The 22,921-nt window shown below is 45.4% G+C and overlaps 3 protein-coding genes across 3 annotated transcripts; all 3 read left to right on the top strand.

Moving 5' to 3' along the window:
* Window positions 1-2,409: 2,409 nt before the first annotated feature.
* On the top strand, window positions 2,410-10,582 carry scinla (scinderin like a; the record flags this gene model as incomplete). The annotated part of the gene is made up of 16 exons (XM_084443898.1): window positions 2,410-2,590; window positions 2,908-3,062; window positions 5,354-5,515; window positions 5,695-5,844; window positions 6,171-6,260; window positions 6,438-6,570; window positions 6,978-7,066; window positions 7,201-7,416; window positions 7,549-7,682; window positions 8,068-8,158; window positions 8,546-8,716; window positions 8,844-9,018; window positions 9,181-9,296; window positions 9,519-9,596; window positions 10,251-10,311; window positions 10,425-10,582. 16 exons carry the CDS (start codon window positions 2,410-2,412, stop codon window positions 10,580-10,582), a joined length of 2,160 nt encoding a protein of 719 aa, XP_084300024.1.
* Window positions 10,583-12,219: 1,637 nt separating this feature from the next.
* Window positions 12,220-14,817, top strand: LOC311313720 (retinol dehydrogenase 8; the record flags this gene model as incomplete). Its single annotated transcript, XM_084443897.1, has 6 exons — window positions 12,220-12,316; window positions 12,813-12,974; window positions 13,103-13,282; window positions 13,373-13,466; window positions 14,179-14,362; window positions 14,512-14,817. The coding sequence occupies 6 exons, from the start codon at window positions 12,220-12,222 to the stop codon at window positions 14,815-14,817; spliced, it is 1,023 nt and encodes a 340-aa protein (XP_084300023.1).
* Window positions 14,818-15,687: 870 nt separating this feature from the next.
* Window positions 15,688-18,487, top strand: dr1 (down-regulator of transcription 1). Its single transcript, XM_084444910.1, has 3 exons — window positions 15,688-16,428; window positions 16,593-16,756; window positions 17,082-18,487. Exons 1-3 carry the CDS (start codon window positions 16,209-16,211, stop codon window positions 17,226-17,228), a joined length of 531 nt encoding a protein of 176 aa, XP_084301036.1. The 5' UTR covers window positions 15,688-16,208; the 3' UTR covers window positions 17,229-18,487.
* Window positions 18,488-22,921: the final 4,434 nt, after the last annotated feature.

The raw sequence follows: 22,921 nt of genomic DNA, 5'->3' as shown, positions 1-22,921 counted from the left end.
ATGGCCAAAACAAATGCTATTTTCCTCTCAACAATTCTTCCCCCTAAACTTCTGAACTCTTTAACATCTGTAAGATCAGTTCTGTTGCATGAGAGAGTTTTATTTCATTTAGTCACCATAGAGGCGGTCTATAGATGGATCACAGTGGATTTCCTGGTGAATATTAAAAGTAAAGCATGCTGCTTTTCAGTGCTGGTGTTCTGCCACAGTTCTGTAAAAAGTAAGTAAGTAGCCTTGAGAACAAATGGTTCTCGAGCATAGTGGCTCATAGGGCAGGGACCTATCTCCTGATTCCTTAGCATGGGGAAGCTTGATGTGCTGCACAAGTACACACCCTATACTTACTCCCAATCCAACCCTTGATGCTGAGTGCCAAGCAAGGGGGCATTGGGTACCATTTTTATAGTCTATAGTATGACTCAGCCAGGGATTGAACCCCCAATCTCAGGGTGGATGCTCTTACCTCAAGGCCACTGAGCTGGACAGTTCTGTGCCAGATGCCAAAATAAGGCTGTTCTGCAGGTGGAGCTGTAATGCAATCTACTGGTGCAGTTACTATAATGAAATGGCAAGAGAGACTTGACTTTTATTTCATTGCGTGAGCATGTTGGAGAGAAGTATGTTGCATAACAGTTAAGAGTTGAGTGTGGATCCTACTATACTGAGAATGTTGTATGGTCTGTTTCTGTATGACATGTTTATTTGATTGTGGTTGATTTGAAAACCTCCCAACTGCGAAAGAACCTTTTAAGCACCCAACCCAAAATCTTCCTAGAATCTCAGAGTTGATATACTGTGGATCCTACTAGACTGAGAATGTTGTATGGCCTGTTTTTGTATCGCGTCTCAGGGTTGATATACTGTAGGACTATCCCATTCCTCTCCTCCAAGAAAAAGTGATGCCTCTGTTTATTGTTACAGGGCCATTCGATGAGGCGGGGAGGGAAACGCCTCTTGTCCTGTCACAACTTTAGCTTCGGGTTATATAAAGCAGGTTATTTGCAGAATGTGGAATAGGCTATAGGCTATACATCTTGCAACATCTCTACTGCCGGTACCGCTGATCACCCTCCAAGAAGTCGCGTGCCTACCAGGTAAGACTTGTTACAATTAATTTGAAGGAATTATTAAGACTATCACTGTTGCACTTAATTACCTACATTTTAAACGGACCATCCTCGTTGCTTTTTTATTTTATTTTTTTATTACTCAGGGACCGTTTAATATCTCATATTCATGAAATTAGGATAGGCTAGATATTCGTACTGTGCGCACCACAAAGGTAGGTAGGCTAGTTGATCTAATCCGGTCGGTGGAAAGTATCGTCACTGGTCTCTATTTTCTTTTTCATACCACATTCACCGTGAATTCGTTGCGTGTTACAACTTGATCTTCACTGGCAGACTAGAAAACGCCTTAACTTGAGTTGAAAATGCTCAACATCAGACTTTGGATAGTGAATTGATTATCTGAAAGTTATGACCTCATCCGATAATTCATAATGTGTGGATGGTGCGATGCATGGGTTAGCCTACCTAAGAGGGAACCAATATGCTACTTTTAACGGGTTAAATATTGTTATAGTCGAATTAATGGTAGGTTCATAATGACTTAGGTGATTGGATTCTAATGTACATACACAGCATTCACACAATATGCTTTTTTCAAAAGAGAGAGTGAACTAGCAAGTCCTTTCACGAGTCACTATTGCACCACCCTGTAGATCAACACTTTTTCTTCGCAGGAGCAGTTGTACAGTAATTAGGGGATGATGAAAGCACAGGCAGGGTGTGTCAGTGACCGGGGTATAATAGGGATGATGTAGTATGAACACACTTAAGTGAGGAAGGCCTATAGCATGTACAGTACCACTATAGATATGAGTTTGTAGTCAAACATTATCTATGATTGAATTTGTGAAACAGACCTCCATGATAAAAAATATGCATTTTTCATGTTTAAAACAAACCTGTACTGGCAGTCTAAAAACAATTCCAAGCAGGCACATCTGCCATTCAACAAAACACACACCTGTGTTGTGCAAACAATACAACACTCCCGTATGTGATATGAGCTGCCTCTATCTTTGAACACATTGCTTAGGAAAATATTTACACAATGTGTCTGTGTTTACCTGTGGCAAAATACACATGATCTTCTTTCATGACTTTGTCTCCTGAACGGTGCGATAGATAGATAGATAGATAGATAGATAGATAGATAGATAGATAGATAGATAGATAGATAGATAGATAGATTTTGTTGCAGTCAAAGATACACAGAACAATACAATACAAATTCAACACAAAGGCACACAAGTCTGCAGACTTCCTTTTCTAAGGTTCAAGGGAAAACGTGTCTGTGGCTCTTCTCTGTGTCCCCTTCCTCCTACCCCCCAGAACCAGAACCATGGTGTTCCACAAAGAGTTTCAGACCGCAGGCAAGGAACCGGGCCTGCAGGTGTGGCGTGTAGAGAACATGGACCTGAAGCCTGTTCCTGAACGTCTTCACGGACACTTCTTCACCGGGGACGCCTACGTCCTGCTGTACACCACCTCCGCCCCATCCTACTACATCCACATGTGGTTGGGTGAGGGACTGACTATTCACTCAACTTACACAACCATGATCGTCCAGGAAATGGTGATCTGATTATGCATTCTTCCAGGTTCTCATCTGTTCATCTGTCTTCTTCCTCAACCTGTTCTTGCACTTTGCCTTCAGCACTAGATTATGCTCTTAGTCACTTGTTTTAGAAAGAAGATGCACTTGTGAGTTCTGGCAAGTAGTAGTACATTGGCTTTTCCTACGTTAAATGCAATTATTGTTAGTCGCTTTGGATAAAAGCGTCTGCTAAATGACTGTAATGTAATGTAATGTATTTGTTCTTCCCTGCTCCTTCTTTAGGCAGCGAGAGCTCACAGGATGAGATGGGCGCTGCCGCCATCTTCAGCACCCAGCTGGATGACTTCCTGGGTGGTGGTCCGGTTCAGTTCCGCGAAGTCCAGGACAACGAGTCCATCACCTTCCTGGGATACTTCAAGTCTGGCCTCAAGTACAAGGTGAGACATTGGAACGTATAAGTGGGATATTTGTACATGTCCATGTACAGTACTTTCTTATTACTTAGTATAGCAACCTCAATAGCATCTGTGTTCCTCCCCAATATGCATTAAGTGCATACTTTACTGTAATACAACTGATTTTTTTATGTAGAGGGTTGTGCATTCCTATTTAATTAGGGTGGAAGTTGAGTCAAAGGAAGGGTTTATCTTTGTGACTCATGAGTGACGATACCATGCCGACAGGCCTAGTAAAGGAGACTGAAGTTCAAATACAGAATATTGACATTTCGATGCTTGAGTGAATGGCCAAGGTTGGAGAAATCAATACTAGTTAGGACCATCCCAACACAACTATGTATACAAGTACTAATTAAGGAAGAAACATCCAGTACAAATGTTTGAAACTCCCACATGCAAAAAGAGTTTTACCAGAGGAAACCTATTCTAACAGTGCTATTTTGAGAACCTCGTCTTCTTAGCTTCCTGCTCCCTCATGTTTTCCATAAAGTGTTGCCATGGAGAGGTTTGAAATGGCAAACCACTTAGGGAGTTAGACCCAGAGGACACATCTGGGTCTAATTCAAAACACCAAATGGCTGACAATCTGGCAAGCAGGCTTCTGAATAGGAAAGCAGAGTTATTCATTTAAAATGTCCAGTGGTCTCCTGTAGCAGTTGAATGGTCCTTTCTTGCTAAGAAGTATGATTCTTGTTTCCTATTGCTTTGACATGAACCATAGTGGCTGTTATTATTTTTGCCACGGCGTCTGCTGTGGTTCATGTCAAAGCAACATGGGGGAGGAACTGGAGAGGGACTCTGTGGGACCAGGTACTAGAAGAGGAACTGGAGAGGGACTCTGTGGGACCAGGTACTAGAAGAGGAACTGGAGAGGGACTCTGTGGGACCAGGTACTAGAAGAGGAACTGGAGAGGGACTCTGTGGGACCAGGTACTAGAAGAGGAACTGGAGAGGGACTATGTAGGACCAGGTACTAGAAGAGGAACTGGAGAGGGACTATGTAGGACCAGGTACTAGAAGAGGAACTGGAGAGGGACTATGTAGGACCAGGTACTAGAAGAGGAACTGGAGAGGGACTCTGTGGGACCAGGTACTAGAAGAGGAACTGGAGAGGGACTCTGTGGGACCAGGTACTAGAAGAGGAACTGGAGAGGGACTCTGTGGGACCAGGTACTAGAAGAGGAACTGGAGAGGGACTCTGTGGGACCAGGTACTAGAAGAGGAACTGGAGAGGGACTCTGTGGCACCTTTACTTCCCTAATATCTCCGATGGACCAATACCTGGGCACTGGACTATGGAAGGTCTAGAGCAGGGCGCACAAGGGGGAGGAACCTGAAGGGGTTAGAACTAGAGTGGGAGATCAGGGGCACTAGGTGCTAGAACTGGGGGCATTAGGACTAGGAACTAGGGGGAGCGAGGGCACAGGAGCAGCGGGGCTGGCTCCAGGAGAGACTAGCGGGGACTAGAGGGAGAGACTAGAGCTGGGGATGGGAGGACAGGGACCGGGACGGGAGCTGGGATCACTAACAAGACACAGGGAAGACAGGACAACGAACACAAGACAATACATACTGGCAAAACAATCGATACAGTAGGTGACAAGGTGTACAAAGTTCTCAGGGAGGCGTGTGACAGGGAGTGCAGGGTAGAGTCACTGGGAGCAGAAGCAGGGGTGGGGGGTCCAGACCGGGAGCGGGGGATGAGCATGAGGGATGAGGGGACTGGGGCAGGGATGAGAGTCTGGGGCAGGGGCGAGGGTCAGGGGCAGGGTTGAGGGTCTGGGCGTTACAGAGGCGAGGTGAAAAGGGGCAGGACCACGACATTTCCTTTGTTGTCAGGGTCAGAGGAGTTGATTTTATTACCTGAAGAATATAAGAATAATGTGTCATTCTATGATTGGCTACAGATAGTAATGTGGGTGAGACCTCACTTTTACTACAGAAGGATGCTTTTCACAGGCAACACTGTTGTCCTGCTTGTAAAACTATCTTTGCAAAGGATATGAATGAAACTGATTTATCCTGATGGAGAAGCAAGGCTATATCTTTTTACAGCTTATTAGAATAATATCTGCGACATCATATATAATTTTCCCTCTCATCTAATCAACATTTCTGTCTGGGGGGGTGATTAGCACACTGTCTTTGAGCGATGTTTATAGCTTCTCAAACAATGAAGCAAGCCCTTCACCCAACAGTGATAAGATCACCATTCCTAATGCGTTATTTGAGTTTGTATGACTCGGTGTGACCTTGTCGTCCCCCCCTAGAAAGGAGGGGTGGCCTCTGGCTTCCAGCATGTGGTGACCAACGACATGAACATCAGGCGTCTGCTGCACGTCAAGGGCCGCCGGGCCATCAGAGCCACGGAGGTGGACCTGTCCTGGGCCAGCTTCAACAGAGGAGACTGCTTCATCATCGACCTGGGCAAGGTGGGCTGCGACTGAGTAAAGAATGTTACTGTTACTGTACTTTACTTGTTAAATAAAGTTAACTTCATTATACTGTTATTATTTTGTGCAAAACAGATTTGAAATAACTATTATATCAACAGTCTCTCCAAAATAACAGTTGAGCTGCTCTTTTTGCCTTTCTCTCCATCGATTCCCAGGATATCTACCAGTGGTGCGGTAGTGATTGCAACCGCTTTGAGCGTCTGAAGGCCTCCCAGGTGGCCATCGACATCCGTGACAACGAGAGGAACGGCCGCGCTGCGCTGCAGATGATAGAGGAGGGAGAGGAACCACAGGCTGTCATCGATGTGAGTCCATTCACACTCACGCCCCGGCCACGTCCAGACAGAAGCCTTGAATTTTTGTCACAGTGCTGCTCCATTTATGCTCTTCATATGGTACTAACGGAAGTCAATGACATGGCACCAAGGCCTTGAGTCTGTATGACTATGTTTGTCTCGTTCAGTCAATGGACAGGGAAGAGCTTGTTCTTCATCTTGCATGATAGTCACCAATACTTGTATGGTGGGCAAAAGATAATTTCCTCTCTTGAAATGCAGGCAGGGCTGGTACAGATATGTCAGTTTATGTCTCCAAGTCAAGGAAATGCCATTGTGAACTTGTTTATTTTCAGGCTCTTGGACCCAAGCCCAGCATCCCTGCAGGAAGTGCTGATGATGATTCCGTCGACAGAGCCAACAAGAAGAAAGGATCTCTCTACATGGTTAATATTACAATATTCCTATACAGTACACCCATGGATAAACACACAGTGCAAGATCATATAGGAGTAATCCGGATCTTAAAGTAAGAAATACATGAAAAAAAAACATTTGGTATGATTTTGGGGACAAGTTAGTGTTGTGTGTGTGCTCATTGTTACTACTGTATGTCGTTGGAGATCTCTGATGCTGCTGGCTCCATGAAAGCTTCCATGGTGGCCCAAACCAGTCCCTTCAGACAGGACATGCTCTCCCCCAGTGAATGCTATATCCTGGATAATGGAGTGGACAGCAAACTCTTTGTCTGGAAAGGTACTGAACGGCATTTACGAAAACTCCTCCACCTTTTTTCTCTTAGCCGAATGTAATGTACCCTAGATTAGGCTCTATTCCCTATGTCACGGAAATGATTTGTCTCATATATTGAAGAAATTTTATTATAACGGGATAGACCCCTTTGAGATGAATCATCTCGTTTTCGAGGGGCTCCCGATTATCAACTTTCAGCATCAAGGCTCCCCTGCCTAGTGCCTGCGGTCGGAACACTCCAGAGAAAGTTCTGCTTCACTATGATGTCCATGATCCAGCTATACAGCTCCTCACAGGAAACTATCTTTAAAGGCAGATCATACTGCCACTGGTTCCTTTTCCCTGTCTCCGTGATTATGATTGTCCTGTAACTCTCTTTTTTAACCATTACACCATTCACTGAACTGCAGGGCCGGGCGCCAATGACGCCGAGCGCAAGGCTGCCATGAAGGCTGCAGAGCAGTTTGTCAAAGAGAGGAACTACCCCAGGCACACCCAGGTAACCTGGAGCTTAACTACCTACAGTACCAAGCCTGACAGTAGCCCTCCTCCCCATCTCTCGATCCATATCTCTCCACCTGTATCGACTCCGCCCACAGTAGATCAATTGAGCCTTCTCTGGTCAATGCGCAGATCCAGGTGATGCCAGCAGGGGGCGAGACCACCCTGTTCAAGCAGTTCTTCTCAGACTGGAAGGATAAAGATCAGACCACCGGCCCTGGGCAGGCTTACAGTATCGGCCGCATCGCCCGCGTGGAGCAGGTCCCCTTCGACGCCTCCAGCCTGCACAGCAGCCGGCTCATGGCCGCCCAGCACGGCATGGTGGATGACGGCTCTGGGAAGGTTCAGGTATAACGCTTACCTGAATACCCGAGTTAGCTGTATACCGTACAAGTCCAAGTCTAATACAAGCGGAGTAGTTTTTGAATGTGAGACATGATACTTGCCCTATTAAGTGTAGATCTTGGTTGGTTTGTCCAGGTGTGGCGTGTAGAAGGTGGCGAGAAGGTACCCGTGGACCCCTCCAACCATGGCCAGTTCTTCGGAGGGGACTGTTACCTGGTGCTGTACACCTACCGCCAAGGAGCTAGAGAGCAACACATCATCTACACCTGGTGAGTGCTCACTGTACGACCACAAGAGACTGAGAGGCAGTAGGCTAATTTGCTGTGGGCTAATATGCTGTGTAGACTATGGAGTGAACGTACGTGTATATACTCATTTACCCAGAGCACTTTACAACAGCCTCTCTCGTTCACATTATTCATTCACACACCAATGGCGGCAGCGTTAGTTCAGCATCTTGCTCAGGGACACCTCAAGCTGGAATCGAACCCGGGAACCTTCCGATTCCCAGACAGCAACTCTACCTCCTGAGCCGATGCCACCGCCGCCCCGACCTGCCCTTCAGCCGTCATCCATTCTAGTGTCTTCTAGAATGTTCTCTGAAACATCCAGTCAGCGTATTAAGCGGACTGACGGTGTGCTTGGTGTCCTCAGGCAAGGCCTGAAGTGCACTCAGGATGAACTGGCCGCCTCTGCCTTCCTCACCGTGCAGCTGGACGACTCCATGGGAGGGTCACCTGTGCAGGTGAGAGATGGTTGCACAGTGCCACCCTGCCCTGGTCAGCGCTTGAGATGTCATCCCAAACTCAGAGAGAAGTGTTTGTCTGTGTTTGTTGACTAGATTTGTGAGGTCTCATCCTTATGGTCCTTACTGACATTTGTTTGCGGTATTATTACAGTATGGTCATGTTCAAGGCTTGACAAAAAGGTCAAGACTCGAGAAGTACATTTCACAATGTCACCATAAACATTTAAAATTCATGTTTATTTTAAGTTTATTTGTCATATGTACTGTACTCGGGTACCACGCATACAATGACGCGCTTAACGTTACTCGATACCTTCCCCATAAACAAAGTGAGTTCCATGCTGTGACAGCCTCCCCTCCCCCTACGTGTCCGTCCGTCTGCAGGTGCGTGTGACTCAGGGCCAGGAACCGGCCCACCTCATGAGTCTGTTCAAGGGGAAGCCAATGATCATCCACCAGGGGGGGACGTCGCGCAAGACGGGGCAGAGCCGGACCTCCAGCACGCGCCTCTTCCACATCCGCCAGAGCTCCACCAGAGCCACGCGGGCTGTGGAGGTCAGCCGGATCAAATCAATCAGTCACCTGAACACTCCAATAAACACGCATGAAAGTGGTTGTTTCAGTCAAATGAGTGAAATCAGTAGGAACTGCGGATACACAGTGTTCTCTGTCATGGGTCCAGGTGGAGGCCTCCGCTGCCTCACTGAACACCAACGATGTGTTCGCTCTGAAGTCCCCTCACTCCGTGTTCCTGTGGAGGGGTAAGGGTGCCACCGAGGAGGAGATGGCCGCTGCCAAGTACGTTGCCAACTTCCTAGGAGGAAGTGGCACTGAGGTGTCAGAGGGCAAAGAGCCTGGTGAGTGTCCACCACTCTTACAAAGGACTCCCTATCTCTACGTATCGTTGGGTGTGCTATTGTGTGGAAGGCACTGATTGAGATGTGTCCTCCGTATGTTTTCCAAGGTAGAAGTACGGATGAATTCCATGTCGTCTCTTTTTCTGTTCTGTGTGTCCTCAGCTGGGTTCTGGTCTGCACTGGGGGGGAGGAAGGAATACCAGACCTCCAAGAGTCTGCAGAGGATGGTGAAGCCCCCACGCCTGTTTGGCTGTTCTAACAAGACAGGAAGGCTCATAGTGAGTGTACTGAGACTGGGGGGGGGGGTTTGTGGACTCATCTATCAGTATCTTTAACATCCTACAACCCTAGTATCCCTTTCTGCAACTCAGCAAGGGGGCATAGGGGTCTAGAAGAGGTATACAGTAGGTCACAATACAACATTATAGATTCCGATAACTCTGTAGGACTCTGTTATAACATCCTCCCTCTCTCTCTCTCTCTCTCTCTCTCTCTCTCAGGTGGAGGAGGTTCCTGGCGATTTCACTCAATTAGACTTGGCACCTGATGATGTCATGCTTCTGGACACCTGGGATCAGGTAAGCTCCTGGGCTGAAAACTATTATAATGTTTTTGTAAGCTTTGCTTCGTAACCAGAGCACCATTGATTAATTAATGGCTTGGTGGTCGAGCAGTAGTCGGTTAGAAACAGAAGGACTGCGAATTCGAGTCACGGCCACAGAACAGCTTTAGGGGCAGCTGTAGCTCAGGAGGTAGAGCGGGTCGTCCAATGATCGTAGGGTCGGCGGTTCGAATCTCGGCTCCTCCTGACGACATGTCGAAGTGTCCTTGGGCAAGACTCTGAACCCCAAATTGCTCCTAATGAGCAGGCTAGCACCTTGCATGGCAGATGCCGCCATTGGTGTGTTTATGTGTGTGTGTGAATGAGAGGCCTTCATAAAGCATGTTAGATAAAAGCGCCATACAAGATATATATATATATATATAGAAGGATATAAGATATATATATATACCTGTAGAAGAATATATATATATATATATATATATATATATATATAATATTCTCATGATCAACATGACATGTGAAGGGATTCAGTCCCTCCCCAAATCTAGATTGTATTGCTTGCCTAGTCTCACAAGTCGGATATCACAAGATTATTGTTTGTCTATCCTTGATGCCCTTGAGTGTGTGGGGATTATCCATTCACTATTTATAACTCTGTCTCTGCCAGATCTTCCTCTGGATTGGCAAAGACGCTAACAACGTGGAGAGGACTGGGGCAGCAAAAATTGGTATGATTTTCAAACTAGTTTGACTGTCACTACACAATACTGTCACTACACATTGAGGTGACTGTGGCAAACGTAGCAGCTCATATTCAAGTTCAGGTCTCATTTCCTTTCAGCCAAAGACTATGTGGATACTGACCCCTCCGGTCGGGGTGGAATTTCCATCACCACCGTCAAGCAGGGCCAAGAGCCACCCACCTTCACCGGCTGGTTCCAGGCATGGGACCCCAAGATGTGGGACACTGACCCCCTGGACCGCATCCACCACTTTTGATATGTGACACGCGCACAGCTGCTTCCTGTCCCTCTCGCATGGCTTCTCCACACAGTGCCTTTATTCCCCAACCTACACCAGCAGCAAGGCCTCAACATCTGCAAGCATCTCTCCAGGTTGTCCTCGGACGAGCCCTCCGTTGCCGCCTCCAGTCATCCTCATCCTCCAGACGTCTGGCTAGTGTGCCGGTACTTTCAATGCCTGTGTGTTGTCTTCTATGCCCACCTCCCTTGTTCTCTGAAAAGCGCATTGGGTTGCCTCTGGGTATGAAATGCGCTATACAAATAAAGCTTTGATTGATTGATTGATAGGGGTGTAACGATACACTAATCTCACGATACACGATATTGGGTTGACGATAACAATACGATACAATACACTAAGGGCAGGTGTGAAGCGTTGCAGTAGTGCTGCTGTTCACACCAAAAGTGCATTTCTCCACATTTCTACTCCAATACACTTTGTGAATTTAGAGCTTAACTGTTGTAATATCATGGATAGGCTAGACAAAAGACGTGTTTGTTACCAGCGTTGTGTAGCCAGCGTTCACTGATATACAATAAACATATCACAATATTGTTTTCACCTTGACGATACGTATTGTGACGTTTCTGTATCGCGATATATTGTGGCACGATATATTGTTACACCCCTAGTTGTCTTCCACAGCACCTTGCTGGCTGGAAGCTCCTGGTGTCTCGGGCAGTGACCAGCCAGCCTCATTCTCCTGCTATTGTCTCAACCTTGGTGACCCCCCCCCCCCCCCCATACAGATGTTTGTTGGTAACATGCTTGCTCTTGTTGATGTTAAATACTACACGAAGCATCCTGGTGTAGCACCCATCCAGGGACTTCTGCTGGGTGGATTTAAGGGTCCGGCATTCACAGCCATGTAAAAGCATGCAGTGGTGCAGCTGCAGCTGGACATCACAAACAGAAGAATGATGAAAGGCAATATATTGGAGCCATTTACTGCTTTGATAATAATCTGCAATTATGTTTATTTGTCATACATAATACGGAAGCATAGCAGGGGTTTCTTTCATAAGACAAATGTGCAAATCTCTAGTCCAGAAGCAGATAGGGTATAGATAGATATAGTAAATATAGTAAGTTGACACCTTTTCTGTCAAGTATGAATATGGCCTTATTGATGATATAGATTTAGTGTTTATGTTTAAAACAAGTCTCCTTTTAACTTGTATGGGTCTCCTTTTAACTTTTATGGGATATAAGTTTCCTCTGATTCTGTGTCAAATGTACCTCTGTTTGAAGAGTAGCAATAAAATGCCACTGCCACTTTTTGTGTTTTTTGAGTCTTTCATTTATATTTTCACATATATGTACTTGTATTTTTGACCCCACCAATCCCAATCTGCACTCTAGAACACAGCCCTGTTCCACAAATCCTGCCAATCACTCGGTTTCATAACGGTATAGCGTGATCCCTCAGGGGGTCAGAACCACCTGTTGGCTGCTGCCCCCTCCTGGTAATCGGCCCCGTATGCACAAAACAGCTGAGTCAGTCACTGGAGGATTACATCTCTGCCCTCTGTCTCTCTCGTTTCCTCACGCTGTCTTGCTCTCAGTCCCTTCTGCTGGTAGCTGTGCGAGCAACAACACTGCCGTCGGTCACGATGAGCCAGAAGGTCGTGCTGATCACAGGCTGCTCCTCTGGCATCGGCCTGGCGCTGGCCGTCCGTATAGCCAAGGATGAGAAGAAGAGATTCATGGGTAAGTGTGGGTAGCCTAGCCTCGAGTGGAACTGTTTGGCGTGTTGTGTTTTGTTGTAATGTAAATTACATTGTAATGTAATGGATTGCTATAATATGTAGTGTTGTATTGTCATGCCGTACAAGAGATGGCTCCCTCTGGAGTTGCTCTAAACTGGATATTTATCCTAAAATTGGTGTGACCGCCAATCGTAGTGCTGCAGGATCAGTAACAGTATTCAGTAACAATAAAAAAAAAAGTAACAGTGTCAATCGTACTGTGCCTGTACTACATGGGTTTGAATTAGGTTTCTATAAACACAGTAGATTCCTTACAGTGAATTAGATTTCTATAAACACAGTAGATTCCTTACAGTGAATTAGGTTTCTATAAACACAGTAGATTCCTTACAGTGAATTAGGTTTCTATAAACACAGTAGATTCCTACAGTGAATTAGGTTTCTATAAACACAGTAGATTCCTGGTACAGTTATATAACCCCCAGTGTGACCTCCAGTATACGCCACCATGAGAAACCTGGACAAGGGGGAGGCCCTGGTGGAGGCCGCAGGCCGGACACTCGGCAGGACCCTGGAGATCAAAATGCTGGACGTGTGCAATGAGAAGTCCATCGCCGCCTGTGTGGCTAGCCTGCCTGAACGCAGAGTGGACATACTGAGTAAGTGGGAAGGGAGATCCCAGTGACCCCCTCTAGCTTCATGTTATTAGGTCTATAGATATATAATAAGAGCAAATTTGGATTCATATCTTTATTCAGACCCCCCTAATCCTGCCTTTCCGCTTCAGTCAGCAACGCTGGAGTGGGTCTGATCGGGCCTATCGAGTGTCAGTCTATGGAGGAGATGAAGGCGGTCATGGACACTAATTTCTTTGGTTTGGTGCGGCTGCTTAAAGAAGTCCTCCCAGATATGAAGAGGAGGAAGAAAGGCCATATTGTGGCGATCAGCAGTGTCATAGGCAATCATGGTGCGGAACAGAGCATCCTCCATTTTCAACAAGTAGTATACTTCAGCTGTAAAACAATTAGCTAATATTGTGTTGTTTCTTCCCCTGCAGGTATATTGTTCAACGACATCAATGCCGCGTCCAAGTTTGCTGTGGAAGGATTATGTGAGAGCTTGGCTGTCCAAGCCCTGAAGTTTAATCTGAGGTGTGAGACCTGTTGCATGCAGTCTCTGGTCTCTGTTGTCATTTCATTTTCCCACTGCTCTCTTAGTGATACCCAAATTAATCTCAGGAGGTTGAGATTAATAGCGTCATGGAGCCTCTGCCCTCCCCAGCTGCCAACATCTGCACATACACTGCAAAATCCTACAGGACACATAAGCAACATGCCTGGACTGGGTGACAACTACAGCCCCTCTAGAGGGGTAGGAAGAATTTCCTGCATGTTTGAGTCATCGTTTAAAAAAATAAAAAATAAAAATAAAATTACCTTTATTTAACCAGGTAAAGAAGCTTGAGATCAAATAACTATTTTTCAAGCAACACCTGACCAAAATGGCAGCATAAAAACAACAATAAACTAAAACAAAGACAGACCAATATAGAACACAGTTGGCCAGAAGACAGAGAACACAGACAAAAGAAGGGAGAGAGATAAAAGAAAGCATGCAGTAGCCAAAGTGTGTGTGTGTGTGTGTGTGTGTGTGTGTGGGGGGGGGGGGGGGGGGGGGGGGGTTAAGGGGATGTGGAAGGTGGGTCAAGTTAGATTAGCATCATACACATGCACCATTACTACATATGTATATGGTTTATTAGACGTTCCTGTACATAAATACATAATATGTACAGTACTCAGGATGTTAAGATGATCTTTCTTTGAATGCTAATGTTGTGTTTTTCTGTTATTGCTGATCCAGTGTAAGCCTGATTGAGCCAGGCCCTGTGAACACAGAGTTCAAGCATAAGGTCTATGAGGAGGCCATGAAGATCGACCTGTCCAAAGCCGATGAAGCGACTGCAGACATGTTCACCAAAGACTACCTGAAACACTACAAGCAGATCTTTGAAAGCTTTGGGCAGACACCAGAGGACATAGCAGAGGTATTAGTCATACACAAATTAGATAACGTCTAGTCTTCTTGGCTAACATATAAGAAAAGTCTTGTTACCCTCTTTTCATCTCATCGAAATGTTTTCGGTTTGTGCTTACAGTATGATTACATCATGATTAAATCCTCCTTTACCCCCAGCACACACACAAAATCATCACGATGAAGAACCCTCCATTCCGCCACCAGACAAACGCACTCTACACCCCCATGACTACTCTCAAGTTTGCTGACCCCAATGGTGACCTTCCCATTGACCCCTTCTACAAGACGGTGTTTGACCATGACAAAGTCTTCACTGCCAGCCTTAACTTGTTTAAGCTGCTTCACGGGAGAAGTGGTAAGAGCTTCACTTTGGAAGAAGAGAAAACCGAGTGTAAAAGTGTGTTCCAGAAACTCGGACTTCCCAAGTACCCCGGTGGAAATGTGATCTGGAACACCTCCTGAACTGAGATTTCCACCTTGGAAACTCGGGAGAACCTCCTCCACCCTGACTGCAACAACAACGCTTCAGCACCATCTTTTTCTTCAAAGCTCAATAAACAAACTCAGTAAAGTCCCTACCTACCTAGTGTATTACACCAGCCTAATCTTGGATCTTGTTATGATTCTACAGTAAGGTTATGAAGCTGTCATATTGCAATCTCAGATCTTCTCTGACAAGGATTTTTACAGTGCATCTCATCAAATGCAAATGTATCACCTATATACAAGTGTAAACAGCCTATCTAATTTCTCAAATGAATAAAATTCTAAAGGTTGTTTTATAAGTGTGTGTGTGTGTGTGTGTGTGTGTGTGTAGTGTTGACAGGTTTTTGTCTTAATAGTTTGTTCCCATGGGCTCCAAATTATAAAGGATTAGGTTAGAGATCATCACATACACCCAGATCCTGGGTGTAATGTTGGATCCTGTTATGATCATTTATTATTGTGTCTCCCATTGATGTTTCAAGACGGTGGCTACGGAAACGTCTACTAAACCGAAAACGACTACTAAACCTTTTTTGCATCTAGACCTGAGAGTTTGTTTGTTTCTATTTTTTCTATATCAGTCTATTGACCCTTACCAGCGCCTCTCTGAATATTCCCGCTGTGCGTTTTCTTCTCTTTGATATCATAATTTATTCTAACATAATAGGCTACTGATAACCTATTGCATTATCTGGCTTGCTCTGACAAGCATTTGTTTCTCCATCAGACACTAGCCGATAGAGGGCGACATTGCTCTAGCTGCTCAGCGAATCAAGCATGGGACAGTAAGAACAGGAGAGGAAGAAGAACCGGATATAGATTCTGGGCGAAGAGACTGCTTCTGGGTGAACCAATACCGATGGAGAACACACATCAAGAAGAAATGAATTAAACGCGACTGCTTCGGTCAATATTGGAATAATTACCTAATCTTAAATGCTTCGGGGACTTTGTTCCGAAAGACCTTTTGACCATCCGAAATGACCCTTCCAACAAAGAGCTAGCAGCGAAGTCATGTTCTCCAGACCCGCCTCTTGTGCTGTGGCTAGCTAGCTAGGCTAACGCGGATAGGGACCCACTAGCTAGCCAGCTAGTCCACAACCGTCTGCATCTCGTCTTCACTGTCCTTATCTGCACTTCTACACATTCCAGCTGTGTCGGACTCGTAGCATCATCTCTTTCTCTCTCAAGTTCAGTTAGGAAAAGAGCCCCAGGAAGCGTGGTCTCTGGGGAACTTCTTGCTGAAGTCAGACACATTGTTCTACACAAAAGGCCCTCTGCAAAACCCAACTTTTATACGCAAAGAAAGTCCCCCCGTTCGGCTCTTTATTCCGACTGGATTTACCTGCTCTTGTGAAGACGGAACAATGGCCTCTTCATCTGGGAACGACGATGATCTCACCATTCCTCGGGCTGCTATCAACAAGATGATTAAAGAAACGCTCCCCAATGTGCGGGTTGCCAACGACGCGAGAGAGCTGGTTGTGAACTGCTGCACAGAGTTCATACATCTCATTTCATCAGAGGCCAATGAGATTTGCAACAAGTCTGAAAAGAAGACGATATCTCCAGAACATGTTATCAATGGTAGGCTAAGTCTTTGTTTTTTTATTTTGTGATTTTGTTAACCTTCTCCCACACTTTTCAGAATGCATTCCGTGGGGAAAGGGAGCCTTTTCCTGCCTTGTGAATTTGAGGTATCATGAAGTGTAAAATGAATTGACAGTCGGCTGATTGTTTTGTCTTTGCAGCACTTGAAAGCCTTGGTTTCGCATCCTACATCACAGAGGTGAAAGATGTCCTGCAGGAGTGTAAAACGGTAGCACTGAAGAGGAGGAAGGCAAGCTCCCGTCTGGAGAACCTGGGCATTCCTGAGGAAGAGCTCCTTAGACAACAGCAGGAATTGTTCGCTAAGGTAAGGAGTGGACTGAGAGACGTCTACCTTACAATTGTGTTTCAATTTCTGTGAAGGGAAACTTAAGCAGGTTCTGCTTTCAGTTACGGTGCCTGCACACTGCCCCAACCAGCACCAACCAACTCTCAACACCCACCATTCTAAAGTTGCCAATTGTTTAAAATCCATCCAACCAACGCCAACAGTCACCGACAAACATGGCACACCAATCCAATGTTGGTGTTGGGTCAGTGTGCACTGTGCAGACACCTTTGGATCCGTAGTTGACTACTGTGCCCACCTGTGATTGGTTGGTTTTGTGTGGTTTTGTGTGCTTGTGAGGCAGGCACGGCAGCAGCAGGCGGAGCTTGCCCAGCAGGAGTGGTTGCAGATGCAGCAGGCTGCCCAACAGGCACAGTTGGCCGCAGCCCCCAGCGGTGCTGCCCAGCAGGCAGGTTCATCCCAAGATGAAGATGAAGAGGATGATATGTGATGATCCATGGGCATTGTAGGCCTGGCCAAACCCCCCTCCTCAGACAGTGTCCGCAACTCTTGATCTCCCAACACTGTCATTGGCAGAGATCTGTGCTCCGTTTGGATGCCTGTCACCCCATCAGTCCAGAAACAACAGTGCACATATGAATGAACAGTTTCGTGGTAGATGGTGGTGGAGGGGGGGGGAGATTTCTTGTGCAAAGTTTTTCCTTTTCAGTAGTACCTGAAATATTTGGATAAAAGATTTATTTTTAAGGTTCAACACATCTCACTACACCTTTTGGCCACTTGCAAATGTTAAATCTGTCATGTCATACATCATTTGTAGATTAGAGATCAGTGTTGGATGTAAGTGAAGCGCTGAAGCTAAGCTTAGCACGTGTTCGTGATCTTGGCTGCCATATTACAGAGAAAGGTCTTCAGGTGCTGCTTCAGGTTAATTTTGTTACCCTTTGTATTAGATTGATTTAGGTGGTTGGGGGCTCTGCACCCTTGTCATCTAAGCATTATAACAGATTCCTTTTATTTTTTGGGAAAATAATTTTCACAAATTATTTCTTACCCCCTCCCCCCCCCCCATACAGAGGTGTTTTTGTCAAGCAGAACATCCTCCTGAGACATTTTGAGGGTTTGTGAATATGTATTGAATTTTATTGATTGTGATTTATTTTTTTTGCCTTGTCAATTTATTTTCTCATGTTTCAAGTAGGCTATTTCTATTAAACTAATTAGCTACTCCTTTCAGAATCTTCTTGACTCATAGAACCAAAGATAGAGAACTGCCTAAACCCCCTGAGAATGAAATCAGAGGTGCGTTCAAACATTGCAAATGTTTGCAAACTATTTAAAACGCTTTTCCGTTAGCTTTGTGCATGTTTGCAAACATAAGCGAATGGTCTGAAAAGGTAGTTTGCGTTGAACAAAAATGGATGCTGGACTGAGGGAAATATGTTCCCAGATGGGGATTTAAATTCACTTGCAACTAACGTTAAGTTAATTTGCAGCACGCTATGTACTAGGGACGACTTCCAAAATATGATCATCCACAAAATCATAGATGATCACAGAAGTGGCTGTGACTTCAGTCCATGGGTACAAGCGCTCTCCTCCCCATGTCTGTTCATGTTTGATGTTTGTTGAATTTGGACGCACCCCAGATCATTTTCACAAATTGTCTTACCCCCCTTAAAGAGGTGTGTTGCTCTAAAATATCCACCTGAGACATTTTGAGGGGTTGTGAATATTGAATTTTATTGATTGTGAACGTTTTTTTTTTTTTGAGGGGGGAGGGGGATTTCTTTGTCAATTTATTTTTTCATGTTCACCCACAGTATTTCTATTAAACTAATTAGCTTACTCCTTTCAGAATCTTTTTGACTCATATAACCAAAGATAGAGAACAGCCTAAACCCTGAGTATGTGAGATCCATGTATTGATGTGTTTGTTACATGTATTGATGCTTGGGTGCTGATTGCATCCAAGATGTCTGTACACAATGCTGAGGGTTCACTTTCACTTTGTACAGTGCTTTGATATCCTGGCTGAGTCTGTTTTTGTTCTCTCTAGGGCAGTATGAACATTTTGCATTGTGGATGTGTGGTAAGTCCTTAAGTGTAAAGATCAGTAACCTCTAGTTGTGATACACATTCACTTGCCTACCGAGAAATTGTATTCTTTAAGCAATAAAGTTAACATGTTTTTTAGAGACTACTCATCTCCACTCATCTTCTGTAGTTATTCACCCAATTTATGGGTCAATCATCGAGAATATGAGCACAAATAAATTGGTAGGTGGGTGGAATGATAGAGTGAAACAAGCATTATTATTGGTACAGTAGCTTAGTTTATGAAAATTAGTCTCCATAGTATATTTTTTTTAATCACAAGGATCTAGTTTTACACAGTCATCTGTAGGGAGCCAATCATGTTTGGTAACTTCTTACAGTAGCAGTATCAGCGGATTGCAGAAGCTCAGAGGATTGATTCAGAATATTTCATCGCTATGCTCAACCCTTCAGATTACTTTAGGTGAGTCCTCTCTACCTACCAGTGGTCTTTCATTCTTTATCCAAGTCAGAGGCAATATGACAAATACCTTAATCTACTGTATGTGGTTTTGTTTTGTTTGTATGCCTATATTTAAACATGGATATTATTTACTTACCCAAATGCCGTTGGGTAAGATGAATTTCATCTGTATTATTATTTACTTTGGATTCCTTTCAGATTCAGATGTCACATGCAAACACAGTGTACAAACAGTGACAGTGACAGTCCCTGCTCAAAAGTTACAGATAATTACAACACACACTGTGAGTTTCCTCTCATGTTAAACTGTGAGTTTCCTCTCATGTTAAACTGTGAGTTTCCTCTCATGTTAAACTGTAACTCCCAGAGGCAGGGGCTGTATCACAGGTGGCCCTCGTTACTGAGCCGGAGATATCTGTTTGTCTACTTCCGTCCTTGGTCTCATGGGCACTGTGTATTCAGGAACATATTGAAACCCGGATCTGTATCCTTTTCCTCGCACCTCCCTAGCCCAACCCCTGCCTCTATCTGAGCCCAGGCACATTCACGCACACACTGACATACACCAGTGTTTGCCATGTCTCTCCTATGATGTTTTTAGCCTCTCTTACTCTGAAAATGTAATTTAATGTAATTTATTGCTTTATAAATGTTCTTAGCCGTTAGACAAACATACTCCAGGAGCTTGCTCGATTGCCTTGTTGAGAGGGGTCAGGGAAGAATTTTTGCAGCTCACTTTTCTGGCCCCCGGGTGATACTGGTTTTTGCTTCCCTCTGGAATATGTAGGGGTGGGACGTATGCTCTCCTCCCTTGTTCTCTGTAAAGCGCATTGTGTTGCCTCTGGGTATGAAATGCGCTATACAAATAAAGCTTTGATTGATTGATTGATTGAAAAATATTGAAAATACTGCACTGTAAGGTGGGCATTGTATTGGTACTTGTACCTATGTGTTCTTTGCTAGACTTACATTTCTGTCCTGGTGTTGACACAGCATTATCCTCAGTTTCCTGGTGCTGGTCATTTTAGCATGATTGTCATCATCTTCGTCATCAGTCAGGTGAGAACAACAGCCACACACAAAAATGACTGGAAAAAGTATGATTCATGTGGAATGGGCATGCTCTATTTATACTGTATGTGGTCTGTGACCTCTAATTTGCATGATCAGTTTCATTCCCTACCCAGGAGTTGCCAACTACACCAGACCATTCATCTCAGAGAGTCAGGTAAGAGGTGAACTCCAAAGGCTAAAAATCCAAAAGGCCACTGGCCCTGACAGAATCAGTCCCAGGGTGCTTAAGGAGTGTGCAAGACAGGTGGCTGGTGTGTTCCAACAACTATTCAACCTCTCCCTGAGGCTGAAGAAGGTGCCACAGCTGTGGAAGACCTCCTGCATCGTTCCAGTGTCCAAAAAAAGCACATCCCAGTGTCCTCAATGACTACAGGCCAATGGTACTGACGTCACATGTCATGAAGGTATTCGAGAGACTGGTTCTGCAGTCTGAGGCCCATGGTGAGCGACTTCCTGGACCCCCTGAAGTTTGCGTACCAGGCCCGAATCAGCGTGGACAAGTTCAGTAAGAGTCATGTTCTTTGACTTTTCCAGTGCATTCAACACCATCCTTCCCTTCCGGCTCGCAGAAAAGCTCCCAGCAATGTGGGTAGACCACAACACCATGGCCTGGACCAGGATCAGGATCTGGACTGGACGATCTCAGCGGCAGGCCACCGTATGTCCATCTGCAGGGCTACCTGTCCAATGTGGTGATAAGCAACACGGGCGCCCCCGAATGGACAGTCCTGTCACCTTTCCTGCTCACACTCTATACCTCCGACTTCAGCCATAATTCTGGAGTGTGTCACCTCCAGAAGTTCTTGGATGACTCCTCTATTGTGGGCTGCATCAGGGCAGATAAGGATCTATGTAATCAAATCTAACTATAGCCGTCTCAAGGGGCATACCTATGGTGGATATTAGTCACTTTGATTCTAGTGTTTTCTTTTGTACTGCTGGAGGTTAGCGAATGACTCTAAAGTAAACACAGGCACAGAGAGCACCTATCTCCCTGGGATCTATGGCATTTGGAACCTGTATGTCCTCATCGTCTGGTTCCTCTTTGAATCCTCCCACAAGTGCTTCAGAACTGGGCCAGATAACAGTAGACCAACAGGTTTGCTTTGTACTAGATAGACACTATACAGCATTGATGAGCCGAGCAAAATACAATATTGACTTTGTGTTTAGTGATGGTACAATGCCATCATGGTATCGAGTTCTTGAAAATCCACATTATGATTCAAAGCGGGCTGTCACGCATGGGTAATGCATCTGCCTGAAAGCATTCTTATCATCTTACTAAGCGTGCTGTGTACTTTGAAGCTCACATTTTGCTCTTATTGGCCGAAAAAGAGTGCCTAACCTTATATTGAAATTCTACTTATTGTTCTGAGTTCTTATTTTCTTATTCAGGAATTATGGAGGTCCTGAGTGGGAACTATGGATAGACCTGTCCAGCTAACCTCCCATCCCATCAGAGCATGGTCCCGTATGGAGGCCTGCAGAAAGGACATAGTGGAGTGGAGAGTTGTTGAGGTGCCCACGTACAACTTTGTCACTCACTCCAGGTGAGTCTGAGACACATTCCAGACTATTGGAATACAGAAAGTACTCCAAAACTATTATTAAGCCTATTCTAAGTGCTCTCATAGTCGTGGATGTTATAGCGTAGGCAGGATACATTACTCTCTATCACTATGCCATTCTGAGGTAGGCTATAGTTTAGTCTTCTCTTGTGGTATTCTGGTCTTGCTGAGTGGTAGAAACTGTAGGCATAGCCAGATCCAACTAGGCTAACTGAAAATAAGCTGCACTGAGTGAGAACGCGCATTCACGCAAAGGGCAGTCGGATTCTGCCGAGAGTCGCAAGGGCATCATACTACCCGGGTCCTATGTTCCCCGGATCCTATGTTCCCTGGTACGAAAAAGGGTCCTATGTTCCCCGGGTCCTATGATCCCCGGTCTGAAAAAGGGTTCTATGTTCCCCAGGTCCTATGTTCCCCGGTCTGAAAAAGGGTCCTATGTTCCCCGGGTCCTATGTTTCCCAGTCTGAAAAAGGGTCCTATGTTCCCCGGGTTCTATGTTTCCCAGTCTGAAAAAGGGTCCTATGTTCCCCGGGTTCTATGTTTCCCAGTCTGAAAAAGGCGGTAGCGTTTCCAGTTGTCCTTTCGGAAGTTCCATCGCTTCACCGGCTCGCTCGGGATGAGGTCCACGAGTTTAGGCATGGTAATCAGCGATGGTCGATGTTGGGACCGCAGGAACATTCCTAGCACGTGTCTATCAGGGAGCCGGTTGTCAACGCCGACGCTCGCGAATGCCAAGTCAGGATTCGTCCCAGTTTTCCAGTGGCCTGAGACAAAGCTGGCTGTGCCCTTGGGATCATACAACAGGGCCAGGATGTTGTTAGCTGCCCAAGCAGCCAGGTTGTCTCCGTCGGATGTATTGGTGCTGTACCCCCATTCCTCGTGCTGGCAGTTTAAGTCGCCAGCGTAGAGGCAGGGGTGAGGGAAGACTGGGAGATTCAATGGTGTGATTCGCGAGGGCGGAGGCTTGTAGAGTTAACAATTTTAAAGCCGCCAACGTCCACGCACAACCACGTAATC

The sequence above is a fragment of the Borostomias antarcticus genome (genome assembly GCF_949987555.1).
Source record: "Borostomias antarcticus genome assembly, chromosome: 10".
Classification (NCBI taxonomy): Eukaryota; Metazoa; Chordata; class Actinopteri; order Stomiiformes; family Stomiidae; genus Borostomias; species Borostomias antarcticus.
The sequence above is the reverse complement of the archived record's forward strand: the minus strand, read 5'-3'. Positions and strand labels throughout refer to the sequence as shown.

Bases quoted from the DNA above. Each gene is read 5' to 3' on its own strand.
- dr1 (XM_084444910.1), top strand. From the start codon at position 16,209: ATGGCCTCTTCATCTGGGAACGACGATGATCTCACCATTCCTCGGGCT. The intron at 16,429-16,592 runs GTAGGCTAAGTC...TTGTCTTTGCAG, and splicing joins TCCAGAACATGTTATCAATG to CACTTGAAAGCCTTGGTTTC. The intron at 16,757-17,081 runs GTAAGGAGTGGA...CTTGTGAGGCAG, and splicing joins AGCAGGAATTGTTCGCTAAG to GCACGGCAGCAGCAGGCGGA.